General features: G+C 31.9%; 1 protein-coding gene across 1 annotated transcript; it reads right to left on the minus strand.

Annotated features, from left to right (window-relative positions):
• Positions 1-1,862: 1,862 nt before the first annotated feature.
• LOC123697237 (4-coumarate--CoA ligase 1-like) lies at positions 1,863-19,410 on the minus strand. Its single transcript, XM_045643677.1, has 8 exons — positions 19,083-19,410; positions 15,149-15,359; positions 12,064-12,420; positions 8,911-9,096; positions 8,268-8,389; positions 6,683-6,844; positions 2,687-2,857; positions 1,863-2,436 (listed from the first exon to the last, which is right to left on the minus strand). The coding sequence occupies exons 1-8, from the start codon at positions 19,260-19,262 to the stop codon at positions 2,146-2,148; spliced, it is 1,680 nt and encodes a 559-aa protein (XP_045499633.1). The 5' UTR covers positions 19,263-19,410; the 3' UTR covers positions 1,863-2,145.
• Between the last annotated feature and the right edge of the window lie 1,355 nt (positions 19,411-20,765).

The raw sequence follows: 20,765 nt of genomic DNA on the forward strand, positions 1-20,765 counted from the left end.
CATTTCCTGGATAGTAGCGTTCAGATTTTCGATATTAAATTTCGTTTTTAAAGTTCCGAAAGAATGAAATATTTAACCAATAAAATTGTTTGACTGTAAAAGGCTGTAATTTTACGCACACGACGACGTTAAAATGATATATATAAGGTAAATCTACCAATAATTTATACGTATTAATTATTATTTATTATTATTTATTTATTTATTTTTCAACATTTATTACGGCGATTCATTTACTTAAAGACTACGGGAATGCATATCTTATAGAATAATTGTAATTTAATTAAAATACAAGACATGTGACAGTCATTAACAACGAGCTGTGTATTATTTTATGGGTTTTATTGTTTTACACTACTGGATGTACATTGTACAACAAGTTATTGTGGTACCTTATTGCTTTTGTGGTGTGGGCACCCACATGGCCATGGGCGACGCTGATCGCTTTTAAATCATATTTTGTAACTGTCATTATTTATTGAAGTAAGTAAAAATCATGAAGATCACCTTTTATAAAGTCGGTTGATGCCTGATACAACAGCATTATGCGGACATAAAATATATTAATAAAATAAATTTGCATGTAATAAATTAACTCCTTGAATGTCACCTGGAATCAAGAGTAATTTACTTGATGGGATCATTTGTTTAACTTAAATAAATCAACCATACAATGTCGCATTAAAGCGTCAAGTATGTATTTATCGTTTTTGCGACAAAAATTTGCAACATCCTTACAGAAAAAACATTTGATTTCCTCTTATAATCTAGGTACTAGCATTCTTCAACACGATGAGTACACTTGATGTCTTCATAATAAAAGGATATAGAAAAATTATATTTTTTGCAAATATTGATTTATTATTAATTTATTTTTGTATCGACAAAATACAAAGCAATGCGTCGTGGTCATCTTTATTTTAACCTACAGGCACAGATAACATATCTAAGTACAAAACAAAATAAAATAGTATTGTCGACTGTCTGTTAGATTAGTCGCTAGCACCAGGAGTATATGAATAAAAGTCGTGAAAATACCCACATATTTGACAGAGGTTTCGCTTAAATAATAACAATAACACTAAATAAATCCATGAATCTGAGATTGGAAACCAAGCCTACAAATTTTCTAAACAATTCTGTGAAGTCCTTGAGACATACTATTATACAACGTGGTCTATCATTATCTATCAAGGTTAATTTTAATTTAGAGGTAAGCCTGATATGAATCACTCTAAATTACACAAGCAAAAAATATCGAAATTGCTGAGCCTACTCCAAATTTTATGTAATGATGATCAATGAGAGGAACCACGTGTACAATTCGAGATTTGTTTTGATCAATTGAAAATATCAAAACTTCTGAGGAAAGATCATTCAAATAGATAATACCTCTGAATTTTTATTTATCTGTGTCATTTCTACGTCTGGAAAAATCTAACGATGGTTTATATTTCCTCTAATAAAACGATAAGGCGTTCTTCATTTAATTTCTAGAAAACTCAAAAAAGTTTATGAAACAAATGCATTTGGGCTTAAATATCCTTGTATGTATTAAGTATTTTATATCAAAGCTGATAACTGATTCCTACCCGATATTTAACAAGATTCCATAAAATTACCCATAAGTCTGTGCGCGAATTGAAAATATCAGATGGAAATAACAAAAACATTTGTATTTAAAACCTAGTTGATAAAGCAAGGTAATTCATTTAAGATACACTTAAGACTGCCACATTTGGAGAAGGTAAGTATGAATATTTATCATTATTACCCAGTTCTTAAGACGTTTCAGATAATTGTTTAATCCATGGATATTTTTCTTCTCTTCGGATATTTATGTTTGAAATAAAATACAGTTAAACCATTTTGGAACATTTTATTTGTCAGCACATAAAAAACCTCACGTTCAAAATGTAAGTCTTCCAAAAAGGGAAGCTCATAAACAAGAGCATAAACAACTCTCTAAAACTTTCTATTTACATTTGCAACAATATTTTATTACCATAACATAGTTTTATTTTTCAGAACCAGTTCAAGATAATTTAATATCCATCAACACAATTTTATAAAAAAGTTTGATACAAAAACATTTTGAATAACATCTTATATTAGACTGTTCTCGATATATCATCGATACATATTTCAACAATATTTCTCTACGAGAACTCTTCTTAGTATTTTACCGGACGGATTCTTAGGAATTTCTTTGAGGAAAACTATTTCTTTAATTCTCTTGTAAGGAGCAACTCGTTTGCTTACAAATTCCAATATTTCTGATTCAGATACATTTCTATTCTCGTACAAAACAACTAATGCTTTTGGTTTTTGCCCCGTGGCAGGATCAGGTACCGGGACGACAGCAGCATCGAAGATATCTTGATGTTCTTTTAAAACGCTTTCTAACTCTGCTGGTGGTACTTGATAAGCGTTTACCTGTAGACAACATTTACATGAATTAGGTACATGAAATATATTTCGTACTAACAAGCACTCCAAATAATTTTAGATCTCTATCATTCATACCGTCATCACATATTAGTAAAAAATAATATGCTAAAAGTAATTGTACATCGTCATGCAATTCGTCATAAAAAAGTATACGCGATTGTTCATCTTTTTTTAGAATCAATGATTTTATATGGGAAATACGTAGTACATTGACATTTAATTCTTATACACATACCTTTATAAGTTCTTTCAGTCTATCAGCAATAATAACAGAGCCATCTTCAGCTATCCTGGCTTGATCTCCGCTACGGAACCATTTATCTTCAACGAATACTTGGCTATTTGCTTCTGGATTGTTCTTGTATCCTTTCATGACATGAGGACCTTTTATGAGAAGTTCGCCAACCTGAAAATTAACTTCAATTAATAAAGCAAGACACCCACATATGCACGTATTCGTTAAATGGTTTACAAATTGTACGCATTAAATGTAATTACAAGTAATTGTTCCAATGTTATAAATAACGAATTTAGTTACAATAAAACCTCTATCATTAAGTTAATGTTCCGCTATTGTTTAACATTAAAACAATTGCAGCATTTATTACATTACCCATCCTCGTACTTCAAGAAATATAATAAAAAAAGAATTATCGCAATCGGTTCAGCCGTTCTCGAGTTATGCGCTTACCAACACATTTTGCGATTCATTTTTATATATAAGATGAGAACAGAATCATGAATGATTATATGGCAAAATTTTGTTTCCATTAATCCTAATATTTTACAAATTAGTAATTATGATCTCGAATTCGAAATAATTATTTCAGATTACCTACGACATAAATTTACAAGAATGATCAATTATTATGATGTATAAATGAAAATGATAAATAGACGTAGGTATCTATTGACCAAAAACTATAAGAGGAAATAGTATAACTAAGGTAAATAATACACACACATAATTTATATCATAGTAATAATATATATCATAGTATTTTTAACAGTAAGGTTTAATTTACAGTCTAATAATATAATGTATTGAAGAACACAAATATTATTTATAGTGGAAGCGGCTGGAAGAGGCCTATGTGTCACAAGAAACGCTGATCACCAAACCGGAAAATCCCATGTGTTATATATGTAATAATGTTTAAGATAGATTTAGTTTTATATGTATGTTTGTATCAGCAATAAAGGCTCAAATAAATAAATAAATAAATATAATACCACTTGCTCATTTACATACCTATGACATACTCTACTGTAGCTATGAGTTTAATGAAACTATCTGTTTGAAACATTTTTAGACTTTAACAATACATATTAATAGAGGTCAAAACTAAAAAAAGTCGTTACTTCAGAACACATCTCGACACTCATGTGCATCTAGCCACAGTATTACAATATCTATAGGAAATAATATTGTAATCTAATATCTATATATATAAAACTCAAAGGTGACTGATATAGTGATCTATTAACGCACAGCCCAAACCACTGGACGTATCGGGCTGAAATTTGGCATGCAGGTAGATGTCATAACGTAGGCGTCCCCTAAGAAAGGTTTTCCCGAAATTCTTGCGGGAACGGGGAAAAACGGGGATGCACGTACAAAGTCGTGGGCGGAAGCTAGTAGGTACTATGATCTAGCCTTACAAACAATTCTATTCAAACGGATCGAATATCATAAACTTGTATGGATGTATTATAATTGTATGAATAAACTAATGACGATCTTATTAAATAAAGAAATCTTTTTAGCGTCACCTCTATGATATGATGATGATGTCAATATTAAGCAATTTAGAACCTATCTCAAAAGCATTGTTTATTTTACAATTAGTATTGTTAAAATGCTATTGACTCCGAACTCCAACAAGGAAACGTCATATTTTAAAAATAGAAATAGTGTTAACAAACCGTTTATAACACCACTAGCTTTCCACCCGCGGCATCGCTCGCGCAGTCAAAGAAAAACCCGCATAGTTCCCGTTCCCGTGGGATTTCCGGGATAAAACCTATCCTATGTCCTTTCTCGGGTATCAAAATATCTCTTTGCCAAATTTCATGCAAATCGGTTCAGTAGTTAAGGCGTGATTGAGTAACAGACAGACAGACAGACAGAGTTATTTTCGCATTTATAATATTAATATGGATTACTTCAATGTGAATTAATTTCTTTTCTAATCATAAATATTATATTAACCTAAATAAGATTTAAATGAAATAACTTCGTACTTACGAAAAGTTTACTTTAAACTCTATAAAACAATCGTATATTTTACCAACGCCTTTCATATAATTTGGTTAAATACTTAGTAACATAAACACAACAACAGGAACATTCAAAATTAAACATCTTATAGGTAACATACTTTCGTCTTTATATACTTTTCTAGCACATAATAAATATAATCTATTTACACAACGCATGGCAATTCGGTTACAACCAAGGTTACAACCAAAATAAACTGTGTTCTTTCAAACTAAACGACTGATAAATGCATCTACATAAATAATATACATATAATTTGTAATAAACACATAACCTAACACCTTGTTTATCATGTTTCTGATAACAACATTATATTTATCACATGTTTTTCAATAATTGGCGCCAAACTCACTTCACAACAGACTGGGGTCACTAACCTGCATCGATAACTTAGGTAGTCTAAGAATTAAATCTAGGGCAATAGGAATTCTAAGAGGTGGTATATAAATGTATTCAACCGCAAACTAGTTTACGTATATTGTTACCGACCTATAATCACATGTTAACTATATCTAATTCAACGTGTAGTCCTTTCAGGTCTTGTGGTATACACAACTCAGCATAGTATAAACTATAAGCTATATTATATACAAGCGGTCCGCCCGTAAATTTTTGCAATAAAAAGTAGCCTATGTTCTTTCTCAGGGTCTAAAGATTGTCTTCCCAAATTTCATCAAAATCGGTCCAGTAGTTTATGAGCCTATTCGTAACAATCATACAAACAAACAAACAAAGTTTTCCTCTTTATAATATTAGTGTAGAAGTGTAGATTATATATATTTATTTCTCATTTCAAATTCCTAGGTAATCTTTAATTGCCTACTGGCATTTATACTACTAATCGTACTAATATTATAAATGCGAAAGTTTGTGAGGATGTGTATGTATGTGTTTGTTACTCTTTCACGCAAATACTACTGAACAGATTGCAATGAGATTTAGCACACTTATAGAGGGTAACTGGGATTAACACATAGGATATGTTTTATCCCGGATATCCTACGGGAATAGAATCTATGCGGGTGGAAAGCTAGTATGTTTATACGGTTTTAAAGTATTGTTTCTAGTTGGGGTGGTTCATACCTTCATTGAAAACAATGATTTAAACATTATAACCTCGTGTAATAATTATTGTAAGCCTCTCATTGCCTCTATTTATTTTCTGTTTTAATCTTAGATGTTTTAATACCCAAATTTGAAACAGAATACATAAATAAACAAGTTCTTATTAATAGAAAAAATTGTCCTGTTTCGAAAATACGGGAGAGTTTTTTTATATTTGGGTCGATCCAATTGCTACCTCACAGAAAAGTTCTCCTCAAGGGAGACAATACGTTAAATATTAACGATAGCAACGTCTCTTTAAAAGGAAACTTCATTTTCAAGGTAAAGAAAAACGTGAGCAATATAATATATGGAAGTCCCATTTAATCCTGTAAAAATATATGGATTGTGGCCTATATAAAAATTGTTTATTTATTGAAAACTAAAATCTTGATTTAATAGTAATCTGTACCATCTAACACTTTTTTGTCTTGAATACAAGAATCTATAAAGGATTATATTGGTTATTAATTATTATTTTTGCATGTTGGGTACGTTTATCGTAATCTGTAGGTACTAATATTATAAAGTTAAAGAGTTTGTTTTTTTGAAAGCCCTCATCTCAAAAACTACGCTACCCGTGTAACGCGTATCGCTATAGCGATTTAAAAAAATTTTTCGGTGTTAGATAACCATTATATTATTAGTGTTTTGTGATAATATGTTGGATAAATTTATCGAGAAAGGCTATCTATGTATGTGTATCATCACGCTAAGACCAATAGGAGCGGAGCACTGCGGGTTAAACCGCGGGGCACAGCTATTAATAAATCGAAACTACGCAAAAAGCTATAGTCGTATATTGAAGTAAAAAATATATTATCTACATTTATATTTTAGTATTACCTCATTAGGGCCCATATTGTTAAAATTTTCATCCACCACCCTTAACTGCGTATTTGATAAAGCAAATCCCACACTGGTATAGTTCTTGAATCCTATTGGACTGATTGTGGCTAAAGGACTAGTTTCTGTCAGCCCGTAGCCTTGTCCGACATGTAAGTCCCTCTGTAATAATAATAAAGATTATAATTCTATAGTTTAGTAGAAAAGTACAAAATTTAATAGGTATTTTGAGGAAATAAAGTTAAGGAAAATAATACACCTTATGTTTAAATATTGGCAATAATGTCTAAGTATTTATTGGCTCGTCTTAATTTTGTGTGGCATTCTGTGGATAATTTTTAACCGACTTCAAAAAAAGGAAGAGGTTATCAATTTGGCCGGTATGTTTTTTTTATTTTTTTTATTTATGTACACCGATTACTCCGAGGTTTCTGAACCGATTTACGTAATTCTTTTTTTGTTCGACGCGGGATGGTGTCGAATTAGTCCCATAAAAATTTTATTCGGATAGGCCCAGCAGTTTTTATTTTATAGGCATTTTTGCAAGTGCAAGTTTGAAGTCCTTGTCCACACTGTAACAAGACATCATGGTAACCCCCCAAAACGTTAAACTTTTATAAGCCTCCTGTGAAGCCTCCCCTAGAAAAATGAGATCACTTTTGCAACAAGGCTTACTTACATAAACCAGAACCATAACTAACTTAACATTTTTAAAGTAGTCACTCATGCTATTAATACCATCGTTGTAGGGACGTCACACATATGCAATTCCCCGATCAAAGCTTTTTGTATATGTATGTATCCACATTGTTTCCCCGACGCTTTTTACTTTTATAAATTTACTAGCTTTCCGCCCGCGGCTTCGCCCGCGTTTTCAGAGAAAACCCCGCATAGTTCCCTTTCCCGTGGGATTTCCGGGATAAAACCTATCCTATCTCTCAAGTTGGATTGAACTGCACATGGTGTGCGAATTTTATTGTAATCGGTTAAGTGGTTTAGGAGTCCATTGAGGACAAACATTGTGACACGAGATGTATATTAAGAATATTAGAGTCAGTAGTGCTTAACCATTAGCCTAAGTAACACATATTGTGAAAAGCATTAAAAGTAATTATAGAAAAGGCTTTTATTATTTGGGACCAGAAGCAGCAGAAGCGCTACTCTACACTCGTAACTATTAATACGATTTATTCTAGATAATAAATTATATAATTCTAGATAATAAAATATATAAATTATACAGAGCAGTGGTGGCTCAGTGGTCAGACCTCGGACTTCGAATCGATAAGTCCGGGGTTCAAGACCAGGCGAGCGCGCAGGAATTAAATTGATTTTTCAATTAATCTGCGCATGTTGTAACATCACCACTGCTCGAACGGTGAAGGAAAACATCGTGAGGAAACCGACATGTCGAAGAATTAAAAAGTTCGACGACATGTATCATCCGCCAACACGCACTTGGCCAGCGCGGTGGATTATGGCCTGTACCCTCATAGGAGGCCCGTGTCCCAGCAGTGGGAACGTATATGGGCTGATGATGATGATGATGATGATAATTCTAGATAATGGATTACCACATACTCACATTCATTTTTCTTAAAAACGTCTCAACATCAACTTTCGGTAGAGGAGCTGCTCCAATAGTAACAGATCTCAAGCGATCCAAGTGTTTTGCTTTTACTTGCGGGTACGTCGATAGAAATAGTACTGGAATAAATTATTTACAAATGGTTAGCAGCATAGATCGTCCGTTCCGTATATATTTAACTGTATACAATGTACATGATAATGAAAAATATGAAATAATAATAAATGGTACAGTTGGAATATTTTTCTAGAAGAAACCTTATAATAAACACAATGTCGCAAAACGGCTAAAAATATAAAAGTACTTAAAGCTATCAAGCTAGCAAAAAGTCAAGTCTCATAATAAAGCTTTTTGAAGAATTTTGCTGGAAGAAATACACGTTGATCACTAACTTTACTGGTTACATGACCAATGTGCACTAACTGTACACATTGGTCAGGCATCCGCCCCGGTTTGCGCGAAAGGATGCGGGTTCGAGTCCCGCCTCGTGATCGAATTTTTTCTATTCTTTATAAATTTATACGAACTTTATATCCACCCTAATGAGGTAAAACTATACACTATAAATTAAGGCTATAAGACCAGAAAAATATACAGTAAGTATACATAATCGTCTTCTCATCATTCTCTGAATACTCACACAACGGTGGTGCTAAGAAAAAGAGCTCCATCTTATGCTTCTCTAGAGCTTCACAGAAAGTGTCAGGTTTGAATTTCGGCAGTGTCACCAGTCTCGTACCAACAGACAGCTTGTGAATTGTAACTATACTAAGACCATAGGAATGGAACATGGGTAAGATGGCTAGAGTGGAATCCTGGTTTGAACCTGGAACGAAATAAATGGCATATTTTAATTAAAATTCTTATTACGGTACGGTATTATGTGGATGTTTGGTGCTTCTTCATGCAATTTGATTTGACAGAAATTTAAGCCAGTAGTTGTTTATTATTTTGTTTTTAACAACACATGATAACAACGTAGATAATAATTGAAGTAAATATCCCTTTCGTCTGTAGTTAAAATACATTTTTTTCAAAATTACATGTAACTTACTTACAAACTAACAATCAATTCTTTCTCGTTATAACATTCTATATTCTTTCTCGTTATAATTCGGTTATTATAGGCTATTTCACATTCAGATCATATAATCCGCTTTCGTCAAGTCAAACTAGTAGCTAGGAAAAATTACAATTTCATTGGCAAGTCTAAGAATTCTTGCCGATCCAGTTTTCATAAGTAACTTTCTCTTACGTTACATACAAGAACATACAACAAGTGCATAATGAATATTTTATTTTTCTACAATATATTTAGATAGATAGTATCTCAATAATAATCCGTCTCAAAAAACTACATTCGGAGAAATAGGGGATAGGGTATAAATAAGTAATCTTTTCAGACACAAAATTGTCAGAAGAACGAACGAATAAAACTTCAGAATAAGGCTTCTTCTTCAATTATATATACATAGGTAATTTCCACGTCTGAAGCCTAGAATCTAGATTCAATAAAACCACTATATAAGTAATAACTTCGAGTAAGTCTAGTACGGAGAACCCTACAAACGTACAGACAGTAAGATTGGCAAACGAACGTGTTTCCAGAATTGTAAGAATGATTACACAGCGGGATTAAAAACACCATTGTTGTTTGCGTCTTCAGACAGGGGTAATATTTCAAGGGGTGATGACAAAGCGTAATACCTCGTATATATGATACCGGTAGTTTGGTATGGGGTCTTGATATTGTTATACCTTACCTTACTGCCTAATAAGTTTGTTTATAGGATTTTATATACCAAAGATTACAGGTAGGACATAACCACGTCTATTTAAGGGAAATTAAACACCTTGCGTGATATATCAGATTTGAGCAATCGTGTGTATCACAGAGTAGTGTGTATGACTACAATTCAGAGCAAGAGGAGTCTTGAATGGAAAGTATTTTTAAATGAATCTGTTGTTATTAAAATGTGCAGCACATCACACATCACATTTGATAGTTGATAATATTATATACGTTCATCGTAATAGCAATCTACACTAATAAGACATTGGCTTAATAAATTAATTAAATTGATAAGCGCAATCAAATATCAATAACAGGAATTCAATACATATATGAAATAATATTAGAACAAATCTGTAGCATTTTATCCGTTACATTTGTAATAATAACCACGTATACAGCTCAAGTAAAGAACAACCCTTTCGTCACTTTCACACTACGAACATTTACATATTTTCTTACAGATAATAAACACATTGAAGCTAGTGTGGGAAATTGGTGGGAAATAACAGTAATTATAGCATTAAGTTTATTTAACCTGTGGTCAATCGGAAGTGTAATATAGTAAATATAATGTATTTACATTGCCACAATAATATGAATTGCAAATATTGAATATGTTAATCGATTTGTGTGACATTACGCAGTACGGATTGTTTTGTAATAGCCATCTATGTATTCTGATTTAACAAGAAGAGGTAGACTTTTTAGTTTTTGTCCCTGAATTTATGATGATACCTATATCTGCCCTTCTAATATACCATAATTCGTAAATGATTTTCGCTGGATATCTACATAAGAAAGAAGGGCAGACCAAGGTTCGCTTGGCCGATATTTTGCAATTGACGGGAAGAGATGAAATCAGCTGGCCACAGGAGGAAATGGGGACAGTCGGAGGAGGCCTATACCGTATCTTCTAAAGTGTAACTTTGTTGTAATTTGTGTTGAAATGTCATGGTAATAAAGGTAGATGTAAATGTAATAAAGGAAGAGGTAAATGTAATAAAGGTTAAATAAATATACATAAGATTTAAGAAAAGATTATCTTAATGGAATAATTCATAATCGCATAGGTATCCTAATACACGATTAGCACGCCATTATTTTTAATAAAACCGGCCAAGTGCGAGTCGGGCTCGCGCACAAAGGGTTCCGTAGCAGCAAATATAATAAATTACAGTTAAATCAACCTATCTCAAAAACTATAAGAGATACTTTGATCAAACCAAAAATCGTTGAAAGAGTTAATTAGCATGCATCACCTCTATTTTTTTTAGAATTTTATACCCCGTAGTTATAAAAATAGAGGGGGGGGGACATACTTTTTACGACTTTGAGAGCTGATATCTCAAAAACCGTTCACTTTAAGAAAAATGTTTTTTAGAAAACTTTATATCATTTTAAAAGACCTTTCCATTGATACCCCACACGGGTATGTACATCGAAAAAAAAAATTTCATCCCTCAGTTACATGTATGGGGGGCCCCACCCCCAATTCTTTTTTTTACTATTTAGTGTCATATTTTTGTAGCGGTTCATACAACACATATTCCCATCAAATTTCATCACTGTAGTACTTATAGTTTCCGAGTAAATCGGCTGTGACAGACGGACAGACGGACAGACGGACAGACGGACATGACGAAACTATAAGGGTTCCGTTTTTGCCATTTTGGCTACGGAACCCTAAAAAATATACGTTTTTATTCTACAATCCACAACAGCCAATAATAAGGATCTTCTGCTGCGTAACCACAATCATTTCGACAGACTCCGATCTTACCAACCAGATTTTTATCACGTGCAAACAAACAGTTTCTTTAAATAATCCTGCTTTTAACTATTTACTAATATAAATTCAAAGCTATGTACATTTGAAAACACAGACACATTATTTGCATTTTCATTTACTCTATTATCATTTTGTCTAAAAATAAAGTCATTTACTCTATTATCAACATCAGACACGATCGGTCAATTTAATCATAAAATTAAAATTACCTGTTGTATCCGTATGTAACTTGCATTCATAATTTTGCTGTTGACAGTTAGTAACTATGTTATGATGCGTTAGTTCTACTCCTTTAGGTAATCCCGTAGTACCGCTTGAATACGGTAAGAAGGCAACATCATCGAATTTTCGTTTAACTTCTTTTAAAATACTAATATCTATGTTTGTATTGTCAATTATCTCTTTATAAGATACAGTCCCTTCTGGTCTATTACTGATCATATCCATTGATATGATTGGTATCCTTTTTTTGTTCAATTCAAGGGCTTCTCTGACAACTGAGACTATATCTGGTATTGTTATTATCAATTTTGCTTCTGATAACTCGATTTGTCTTTGAACCTCATCTGTAAAATAAAGGAGTATTTCTTAGTAGGTAAATTATTAAATTATTTATTCATCGTTTTCTACACCTTAATTTAAATGACTAGGATGTGATTCCTATAATAATCTCTATAACTTACATGTTTAAATCGTTAAATAATGACATTTTATTCGAACTTAGATTTTAACTATAAGCTTTCTGCTTCGCCCGCGTTTTCAAAGAAAAACCCGCATAGTTCCCGTTACCGTGGGATTTCCGGGATGAAACCTATCCTATGTGTTAATCCAAGTTACCCTCTATATGTGTGCTAAATTTCATTATAATCGGTTCAGTAGTATTTGCGTGAAAGAATAACAAACACACACTTACACATCCTCACAAACTTTCGCATTTATAATATTATTATTAGAATAAATAACAATAATTAATAAAAACTCTTTTAATCCTACGTCTGGAAAACTTTTTATGGTAAGTTATTTTCTTTTATTTATATTGGCAGCTGATTTTATTTCAAAAACATAACTGTTAAATTAAAATATTATTTTGTATAGTTAAATTATTGTTCTCTTCTAACAATTTTTTCCATCGCAACTCTAAATGAAATAACAGGTATAAAGATAGATTAAAATAAAGATCAGATGCACAAGTCATTAAAAAAAATTATTTCATAACTTATTATGGTGTAGTGAGTTTTTTAAGGAATGGTAACAACCTGGTAGTAATTGTGATTTGGTCCCACTTGACACTTCAGGGTTTCTTTTTCTTTCACCGATAAGAGCAGTAATTATATCAATTATCTCGAATCCTCTTTTTTAGCACAAATAAAGGTCTCAACTGTTGAAGTACCATGCTTTTCGAAATATGTACTTACAAATTTAATATAAGCGAAAGTTTATATGTATGGATGAATGGATGTTTGTAACTCTTTCACGTTTTAACTACATAATATTTAACTACTGGACGGATTTGGATGAAACTTAACAGGAATATAGATTTACATTTTTATGTTTTATCAGAATAAAAATGAATTTTAGTCATTAGTCAGCGCGTGAAATCGCGCGTCACAGCTAGTGTATATAATAAATATTATAATGTAAACTTAAGAGCTTTTAACGTAAAATCAATATGAAATTAAATTACCAAATCATAAAATCACTTACTAAGTAACAGAGCAATGCGCGTCGCACATATTAATTAAACCAATACAAAAGCATGTTAATGGAAATTTAATCAACAATGTACTGAAATATGAAATTGAAATAGACAAAAGCGCTTACTATTAAAGTTCTTTAAATGCATGTATTTAATATAGTTAAGGTGATTAGAGATGTGATAGTTAAGGTGATTAGAGATGTGGTATGAAAGTTAAATGCGTTCAAAAGTCACTTCATCTTAATCTATTATTATTGCACTAATTTGATCAATAAGAGTCGCCCTAACATAAGCAGAGGCGCTAACTCTTTGCAAGATTTCTCCACTTAAAAAGGAGATATGTATGTAAGAATGTAGCACAAATATCTGCAGGTTTTCCATGACTTTCTTAGTAAACTACCTACTATGAAAAATCAGATAATTTAGAGATGCACAGGGCAGACAGTTACAAATGTAATTACAGGGTGTCTCAAAAGAAAGTTTATATTTTGTGGATGAATAAAAAAAAAAGTAAGCGGTGTATTGAAAAAATGTTTATTAATTATTAAAGTTCATAATATGGGAATTTATTTCTTAAAAATAATATCGTCCAAATGCAGTCCATTGCGTTCACGGCACTCATTTATTCGAACACTAAAATTATTTATGACAGCCCGGCAGGTAGACAACAGTGATGGCTGCAATTTCGTGTCGGATATTTTCTTTTAAATGCAATAGAGAAGTTGGTTTTTTGGCAGATACCCCCACAAGAAAAAATCCATGGGAGTTAAATCAGGGCTGCGTGGAGGCCAATTTATATCACCTCTCCTAGAGATCAATATTTCCGGAAAAATTTCATGAATGTGATGTAGCTCCGTCTTGCTGCAACCATGTTCTCTGGTTATAGCCAGGAAAGTTTTGCAGTGCAGGCACTAAAAACTCGTCTACCATCGCTCTGAATTTACTGTAACTGCACGCCCCCTTTCGTCTTCGAAAGAAAAAGGGCCAATAATTCCTCGCTAATTTCTATTCTTGATAATTTCTTGTGGGGGTATCTTAAATCTAAAGTGTATGCCAACAAACCAACTTCTCTAGAGCATTTAAAAGAAAATATCCAGCACGAAATGGCAGCCATCACTGTGTCTACCTGCCGAGCTGTCATAAATACTGTAATTTTACTGTTCGATTAAATGAGTGCCATGAACGCAATGGACTGCATTTGGACAATATTATTTTTTAGAAATAAATTCCCATAGTAGTTATGCACTTTAATAATTAATAAACATTTTTTCAATACACCGCTTACTTTTTTTTTATTCATCCACAAAATATAAACTTTCTTTTGAGACACCTGTACAATTGCAATTTTCCAGGTGTTGTTGATAATCGTGAGGAGATTATTTAAAATACTTTTCCATTATTCGTTAATTTTGATATCATGTTTGTTTATTTTCATTAAAAAGTCTTGCAATACTTTCGAGATTTTTATTTCGGTGACATTAAACGATGATCTCATAATTATGAAATTAAAATAATTTAAAATTAATAATCTCCAACAATATCGTTGCACACAGCGATAAAAAGAATGACAATGCAAAAAAAAATCAAAATGGACTTACATGCAGTATAAATAGGGTTCAAAGTCGTGACAACTCCACCCGCAGATAGTATCCCGAATATAGTTATAGGGTATTCTGGTAAATTTGGCATCATAATAGCAACAGTGTCGCCATCTTTTACACCGAAGTTCTTTCGTAAATGTGCTCCCAGTATTTGCGAGTGCCTGTAGAGCTGTGCGTATGTGTACTTTCGTTCTGTAACCCCGCATTGCTTGAAAATAATATTTTAATAATTAAATTAAAACAAAAATAGAAATTAAAAAAAATGAGGAGGGAATTAAACTCGCGGTTTTTGCCTTAGTCTGGTAAATATTTTCTAATTTTAAAGTTTTGGTGTAGACACTAGACACATAAATTATCATAGGTGTATCATAAAATATACCACGTTTCAATTATTATTATTTAAAACTAGCTGCTCCGCGCGGTTTCACCCCCGTGGCTCCACTCCTGTTTGTCGTAGCGTGATGATAATATATTATAGCCTATAACCTTCCTCGATAAATGGGCTATCTAACACCGAAATAATTTTTCAAATCGGACCAGTAGTTCCCGAGATTAGCGCGTTCAAACAAACAAACAAATAAACTCTTCAGCTTTATAATATTAGTATAGATTATAATAAATTCTTTTATTTTCCAGTAGTGAAAATCTAATCTACATTCTTCGGTGCGTTTTAAATTATAATTATTGCACATGTTAGTAATAGATAATAAAAATCAATCAATCCTTTAATATATGATGAGGTCAATAAAATTTATTTATCAATATTACATTTTATACAACACGGCTTAACTTCGCTGGGCGTAAAAAAATATTGTTATTTTCCATTTGTATCACAAACAAAATATTATCAACCAAGAATTTCGTAAAATTAAAAAAGTCTAGCCAACTGCGTTACTATGTTAATACCTACCTACTTAAAATACTGCAAACTCAAAACTTTATTTTAATGGAATATGAGCTGAAACATAAACTCTACTAGTTATTTGCGAGTAATAATTCAAAAACCCTGTTAATTTGTAATGTTCATTTATGTATAATTGCATCTCTATTACAAAAACTACATCAATGTCAAAATCATTACAGTATTGAAAAGATACAAAGTCATATAGCAAGTAATACGGGTATATTATTATCTCGATTGATCAATTTGTAAACTATTATTCAATTTAATGGCTATTTTCATGTTGTGGTAGAAAGGAAGTTGTAAATTATAGTTGAAAACTATAGTATATATATACGAAATATTAAAACTATACTAGACGAAATACCTAATAATAGAAAAGAGTCTGTTTGTTTATGATTTTGTTTACTTTGTCGTGTCATTATTACTATCTCTTTTTTGTATTTTATGAAGCAAGTGAGGAATAGAGGCAATTTTCATTATGTCCACGCATAGAATATACATAGGTAGTTAAAATGATGAACTAAACTAGTAAGTACGTGGATGTTAATAAAAATGAAAGTGTACTAGAGTCCAAATACATTTGGACACAAATTCAACAAATTAAAAATCATATCAAATTAAAAACCACTCCAAGAATTATAAGATAAAATCTTACTCGAGGTCGTAAAGCATTATAATTATATACGAGCCAAAAATAAGTTGAAGAATTATGTTATTTTCTGAAACTTATCTTATTTTTGAACAGAAGCCGAAAACCACTTAAATTTACTTGATGAATCTTTATAGTTTATACCTTCAGGACTTGAGAAAAATCTTGCTATATTTCAACTAAACTTATTTATTTTCTGCCAAACTCAAAGATCATTATAATTACCAACATATATATTCGTTTACATTTTCTTAAAATGGAATCAATAAAAATTTACTCACACTAATAACAAGAAATTGTTACTAAAAAATTGACATTGTTAACAATGACTGGGAAAACGCTTCACGTATCTCGCGATGAAAGTGATTCGATTTGCTATTTATCGAATTGTAAAAAATAATATTGATTGATTATTTATTGCATTTATTGAGGATACTACTGTTAGTTAGTATCTATTAATTGTTGCTTACCACGACAAGAATTTAAGGAATTTTATTAGTTCCACGCCGCAATACAGCACAGTAATTGTAGTTTTTAAAGTTTTTAACTATCCTCATTCATTTGGAGACAAATCAGATGAACTTCACTAAAATTCTCTCAGCAGCTCTTGGTTTATTCGTGATGTTACTAACATGACTTTCCTTAAAAATATACATAACCTAGAGATCATTTTAGCCACCGGTGGTTATGATATATATTATACTTACCCTTCGCGGTTTGACCCGCGTGGCTCCGCTTCTGTCGGTCTTAGCATGATGATATCTATAACCGAAAGAATTTTTAAAATCGGACTAGCAGTTGCTGAGAATAGCACGTTTAAACAAACAAACAAACAAACTCTTCAGCTTTATAATAGTATAGATAGGTGGAATATTATTCATGTATTCACAAGAGCAATTTACCTTTACCTTTTAATTTTTATTTAGGTACTACTAGTAGCTTTCCAGCCGCAGCTTCGCCCGCGCAGTCAAAGAAAAACCCGCGTAGTTGCCGTTCCCGTGGGATTTCCGGAATAAAACCTATCCTATTTCCCGGGGTAAAAATTAGCCTATGTCCTTTCTCGGGTATCAAAATATCTATATACCAAATTTCATGCAAATTGGTTCAGTAAATAAGGCGTGATTGAGTAACAGACAGGAGTTACTTTCGCATTAATTATAATATTAGGTAGTATGGATGTAAACAGTTGTCGTTAGCATTGTTGTCTACATATTTTTTGTCTTTTCCTTTAAAACCATAACCACATAATAACTTTTTGCTCCCATATCTCCTTCTACCTGGCTCAACTATTTGCCAAGGACGATAAAATATAAAAACTCTTAAGATGTATTGTGTTATAACATATACGAAGGGAACTAGAAACTAGTAAGAAACAATTTTTAGTAAAAGGCAACAATAGCAAACAACTTGTATTAATTTTGTAGAAAAGCAAATTTTATGAATGTGTAGTTCTGTCACGCGTGTCGCAACAACTAGATATTATCCACAGGTGTCCATATTCTTCAAAAACAATAGGTACTATTGGTATTTCAAATAGTTAAAAGTAGTAGGTAGTAGGTACCTACCTACCATGTCTATAATTATAATGTGATTGTAATGTGATGTGATACAATGTTGATGTGTACAAAGAAAAATGTTGTTCTATTTACCGACTGCATAACAAGGATGATAAACGTACATATTAATTTTTCGTAAGGCCAAGCTTCTATTAGGAACCCCTACGAACCAACTTGTCTTTAACTAATATCTAAAACAAAATTTATTGCTTTTATTTACCGTGGACGTAAATAATGCAAATCATTATTGTTATTAAAAGGAGTTTGATAACAATTCATATCGATACATTAGTTAATAATTTTGCTGAATATGAGATAAAAACTTAAATTATTAATTCCAGGCATGATTCTGAATTGTTTGTTATCGTTATTATCAAATTTCTTAACCTGTTATAAATCTAAACAATAACATTCGCTTTTAATTGATAATATTTATCATATCATATTTATTAATTATTTTATTTATAATTTTCTCAAAAGTTTGCAATTATTGTCGGTTATTTTTTTATTATAATATGAGAAATATTTTAAAGAAGAAAACAAATACAAACTTTATAAAAAGTGTTTGTTTGCCCGGCAAGATTAAATTAATATTAATGTAGGCTGTTAGTAATTTGTATATACATTATACATATAAAAATCTATACGCGCAACAAAAAGTACAATAAAAACCATATACATAAGTAAGTACCAATGCGTATAAAATCCTATATAAACTAATTTATTGTGTCAAACTATCTGCTCACCGCAGTTCCGTCCTAGACTTCTTTTTACAAATTATTAAATACTTTTATAATTATACAGAGATCATAAAATACATACCACTGCAGTTTTATCCGCCCATTTATTGATATTATTCCAAACATACTCCGGCAGCGTGACCTCTGGTATATTTACATCCCGGAACGGTGATTTGACGACATTCCCTTTAGTCCAAACGTGATTTCTTCTAAAATAACACAACACTCCATTGCCTAAACTCGTTTCCAAGCGCCTAAACATTATTGGAATTTATTTTTAATTTAATACGTAATAATAATGAGTCGTTTACATGCTATGTTAAGACGCGCGACCGGTATGGTAGTATCGCTTATGGCTGGTAGATTATACCTGACGAACGGATTTTTTACACCGAACCGAATAGTACAGCTTCGGTGGGGGCACTAATCAGACTTTGAATAGATAATTATGTATATGTCGTGGTCATATCGTAGATTTGATCATTTCATGATATGAGTGGCCATTTCACGAAATGGCCGCATAACGTGAAATGGCCAACATAGTTTGATCAGATCGTTAAATCGTCAACGTTTCACGATTTGGTCATCCACATTTGGCCAGATCGTATAAAATATAAAGAGTCCATAAAATATTAAAAATTTTCAGAATAACTATATTCTAAAAACTTGTTTAATGTCATTTAAGTTAGTGCCGCGGCAGCGGCCGGCGAATGCCAGAAGCGAATCGTTTTTGCAATAGAAAACAGTTAGGTTAGGTTAGGTTAGACTTTGATAAACAACGCACGAGCCGAGCGAGCAAAGCGAGCGTGCCGCGGCAGCGGCCGGCGAGTGCCAGAAGCGGATCGCTTTTTAAAAAACAAACAATTATAATAATATAGTAGTAGTTTCTTAAATTATTTTATTTAAGTCGCATTTTTTCTTAAAATATACATATAAGATATCCACATTTTCCATAGTACTCGTACCTCTTCGTCGTAAATTCTTTGCTATGACTTTCTTCATAATATTGTTATTAAACGAATTATGAAGTTTTTAACTGCAAATAATTTAATTTTCGCCAGCGGCCGCCATCTTATCACATAAACACAGAGCTTGCAGCGCCTCTACCAATGATTAATGTAACTATTTTACGATATGATCAAATAATTTTGATCATTTCATGAAAAAACCGTGCGTTAATTGGCCATATCGTGAAACGATTTCTTATCATTGATCTGCCCAAACCACATCATGATGTGGCCAAACTAAATTGGCCATTTCACGATATGCGACCATTTCGTGAAATGGCCACTCATATCATGAAATGATCAAATCTACGATATGACCACGACATATACATTGGGTATCGCAATTATGTAATTAATTAATTATGAACAGCAAATCACTTGATGATGTCAATTGAAAGAAATTAAGAAATTAATTACTTAATTGAAAGAAGTCAAGAGCTCATAGTATAGGTATTTATTTATATTGGTATTCTTCTTGTACTTAGTTAATAAAAATTATACACAAGACTTTGAAATACATAGTTTGATCTTTCTCTATTAAATATTGTATTATAGGTATTATAATTAAAAACGTAGTGTCTCTATCTATCGTTTTTAATATTTTCGAATAAACTTTTGTTACGCTTCGGTGTAAATAAACCTAAATAAAAAATATTCCATAAAGATAGTGGCACAATGGGATATAAACATTATAATATTTTTCATTTAAATTTTTCATTATCGCTAAATGGTTAGAAGAGAAGGGGTTTGGCACTCCA

Source organism: Colias croceus, chromosome 14, assembly GCF_905220415.1.
Source record: "Colias croceus chromosome 14, ilColCroc2.1".
In the NCBI taxonomy this organism is placed as follows: Eukaryota; Metazoa; Arthropoda; class Insecta; order Lepidoptera; family Pieridae; genus Colias; species Colias croceus.

What these genes read in the sequence shown, in the direction of transcription:
- LOC123697237 (XM_045643677.1), bottom strand. Translation starts at nt 19,262, where the DNA reads ATGTTTAGGCGCTTGGAAACGAGTTTAGGCAATGGAGTGTTGTGTTAT. An exon ending in TTTCTTAGCACCACCGTTGT is followed by an intron (nt 8,390 to 8,910) that starts GTGAGTATTCAG and finishes AATTTATTCCAG; the next exon opens with TACTATTTCTATCGACGTAC. An exon ending in ACAATATGGGCCCTAATGAG is followed by an intron (nt 2,858 to 6,682) that starts GTAATACTAAAA and finishes GTTAATTTTCAG; the next exon opens with GTTGGCGAACTTCTCATAAA.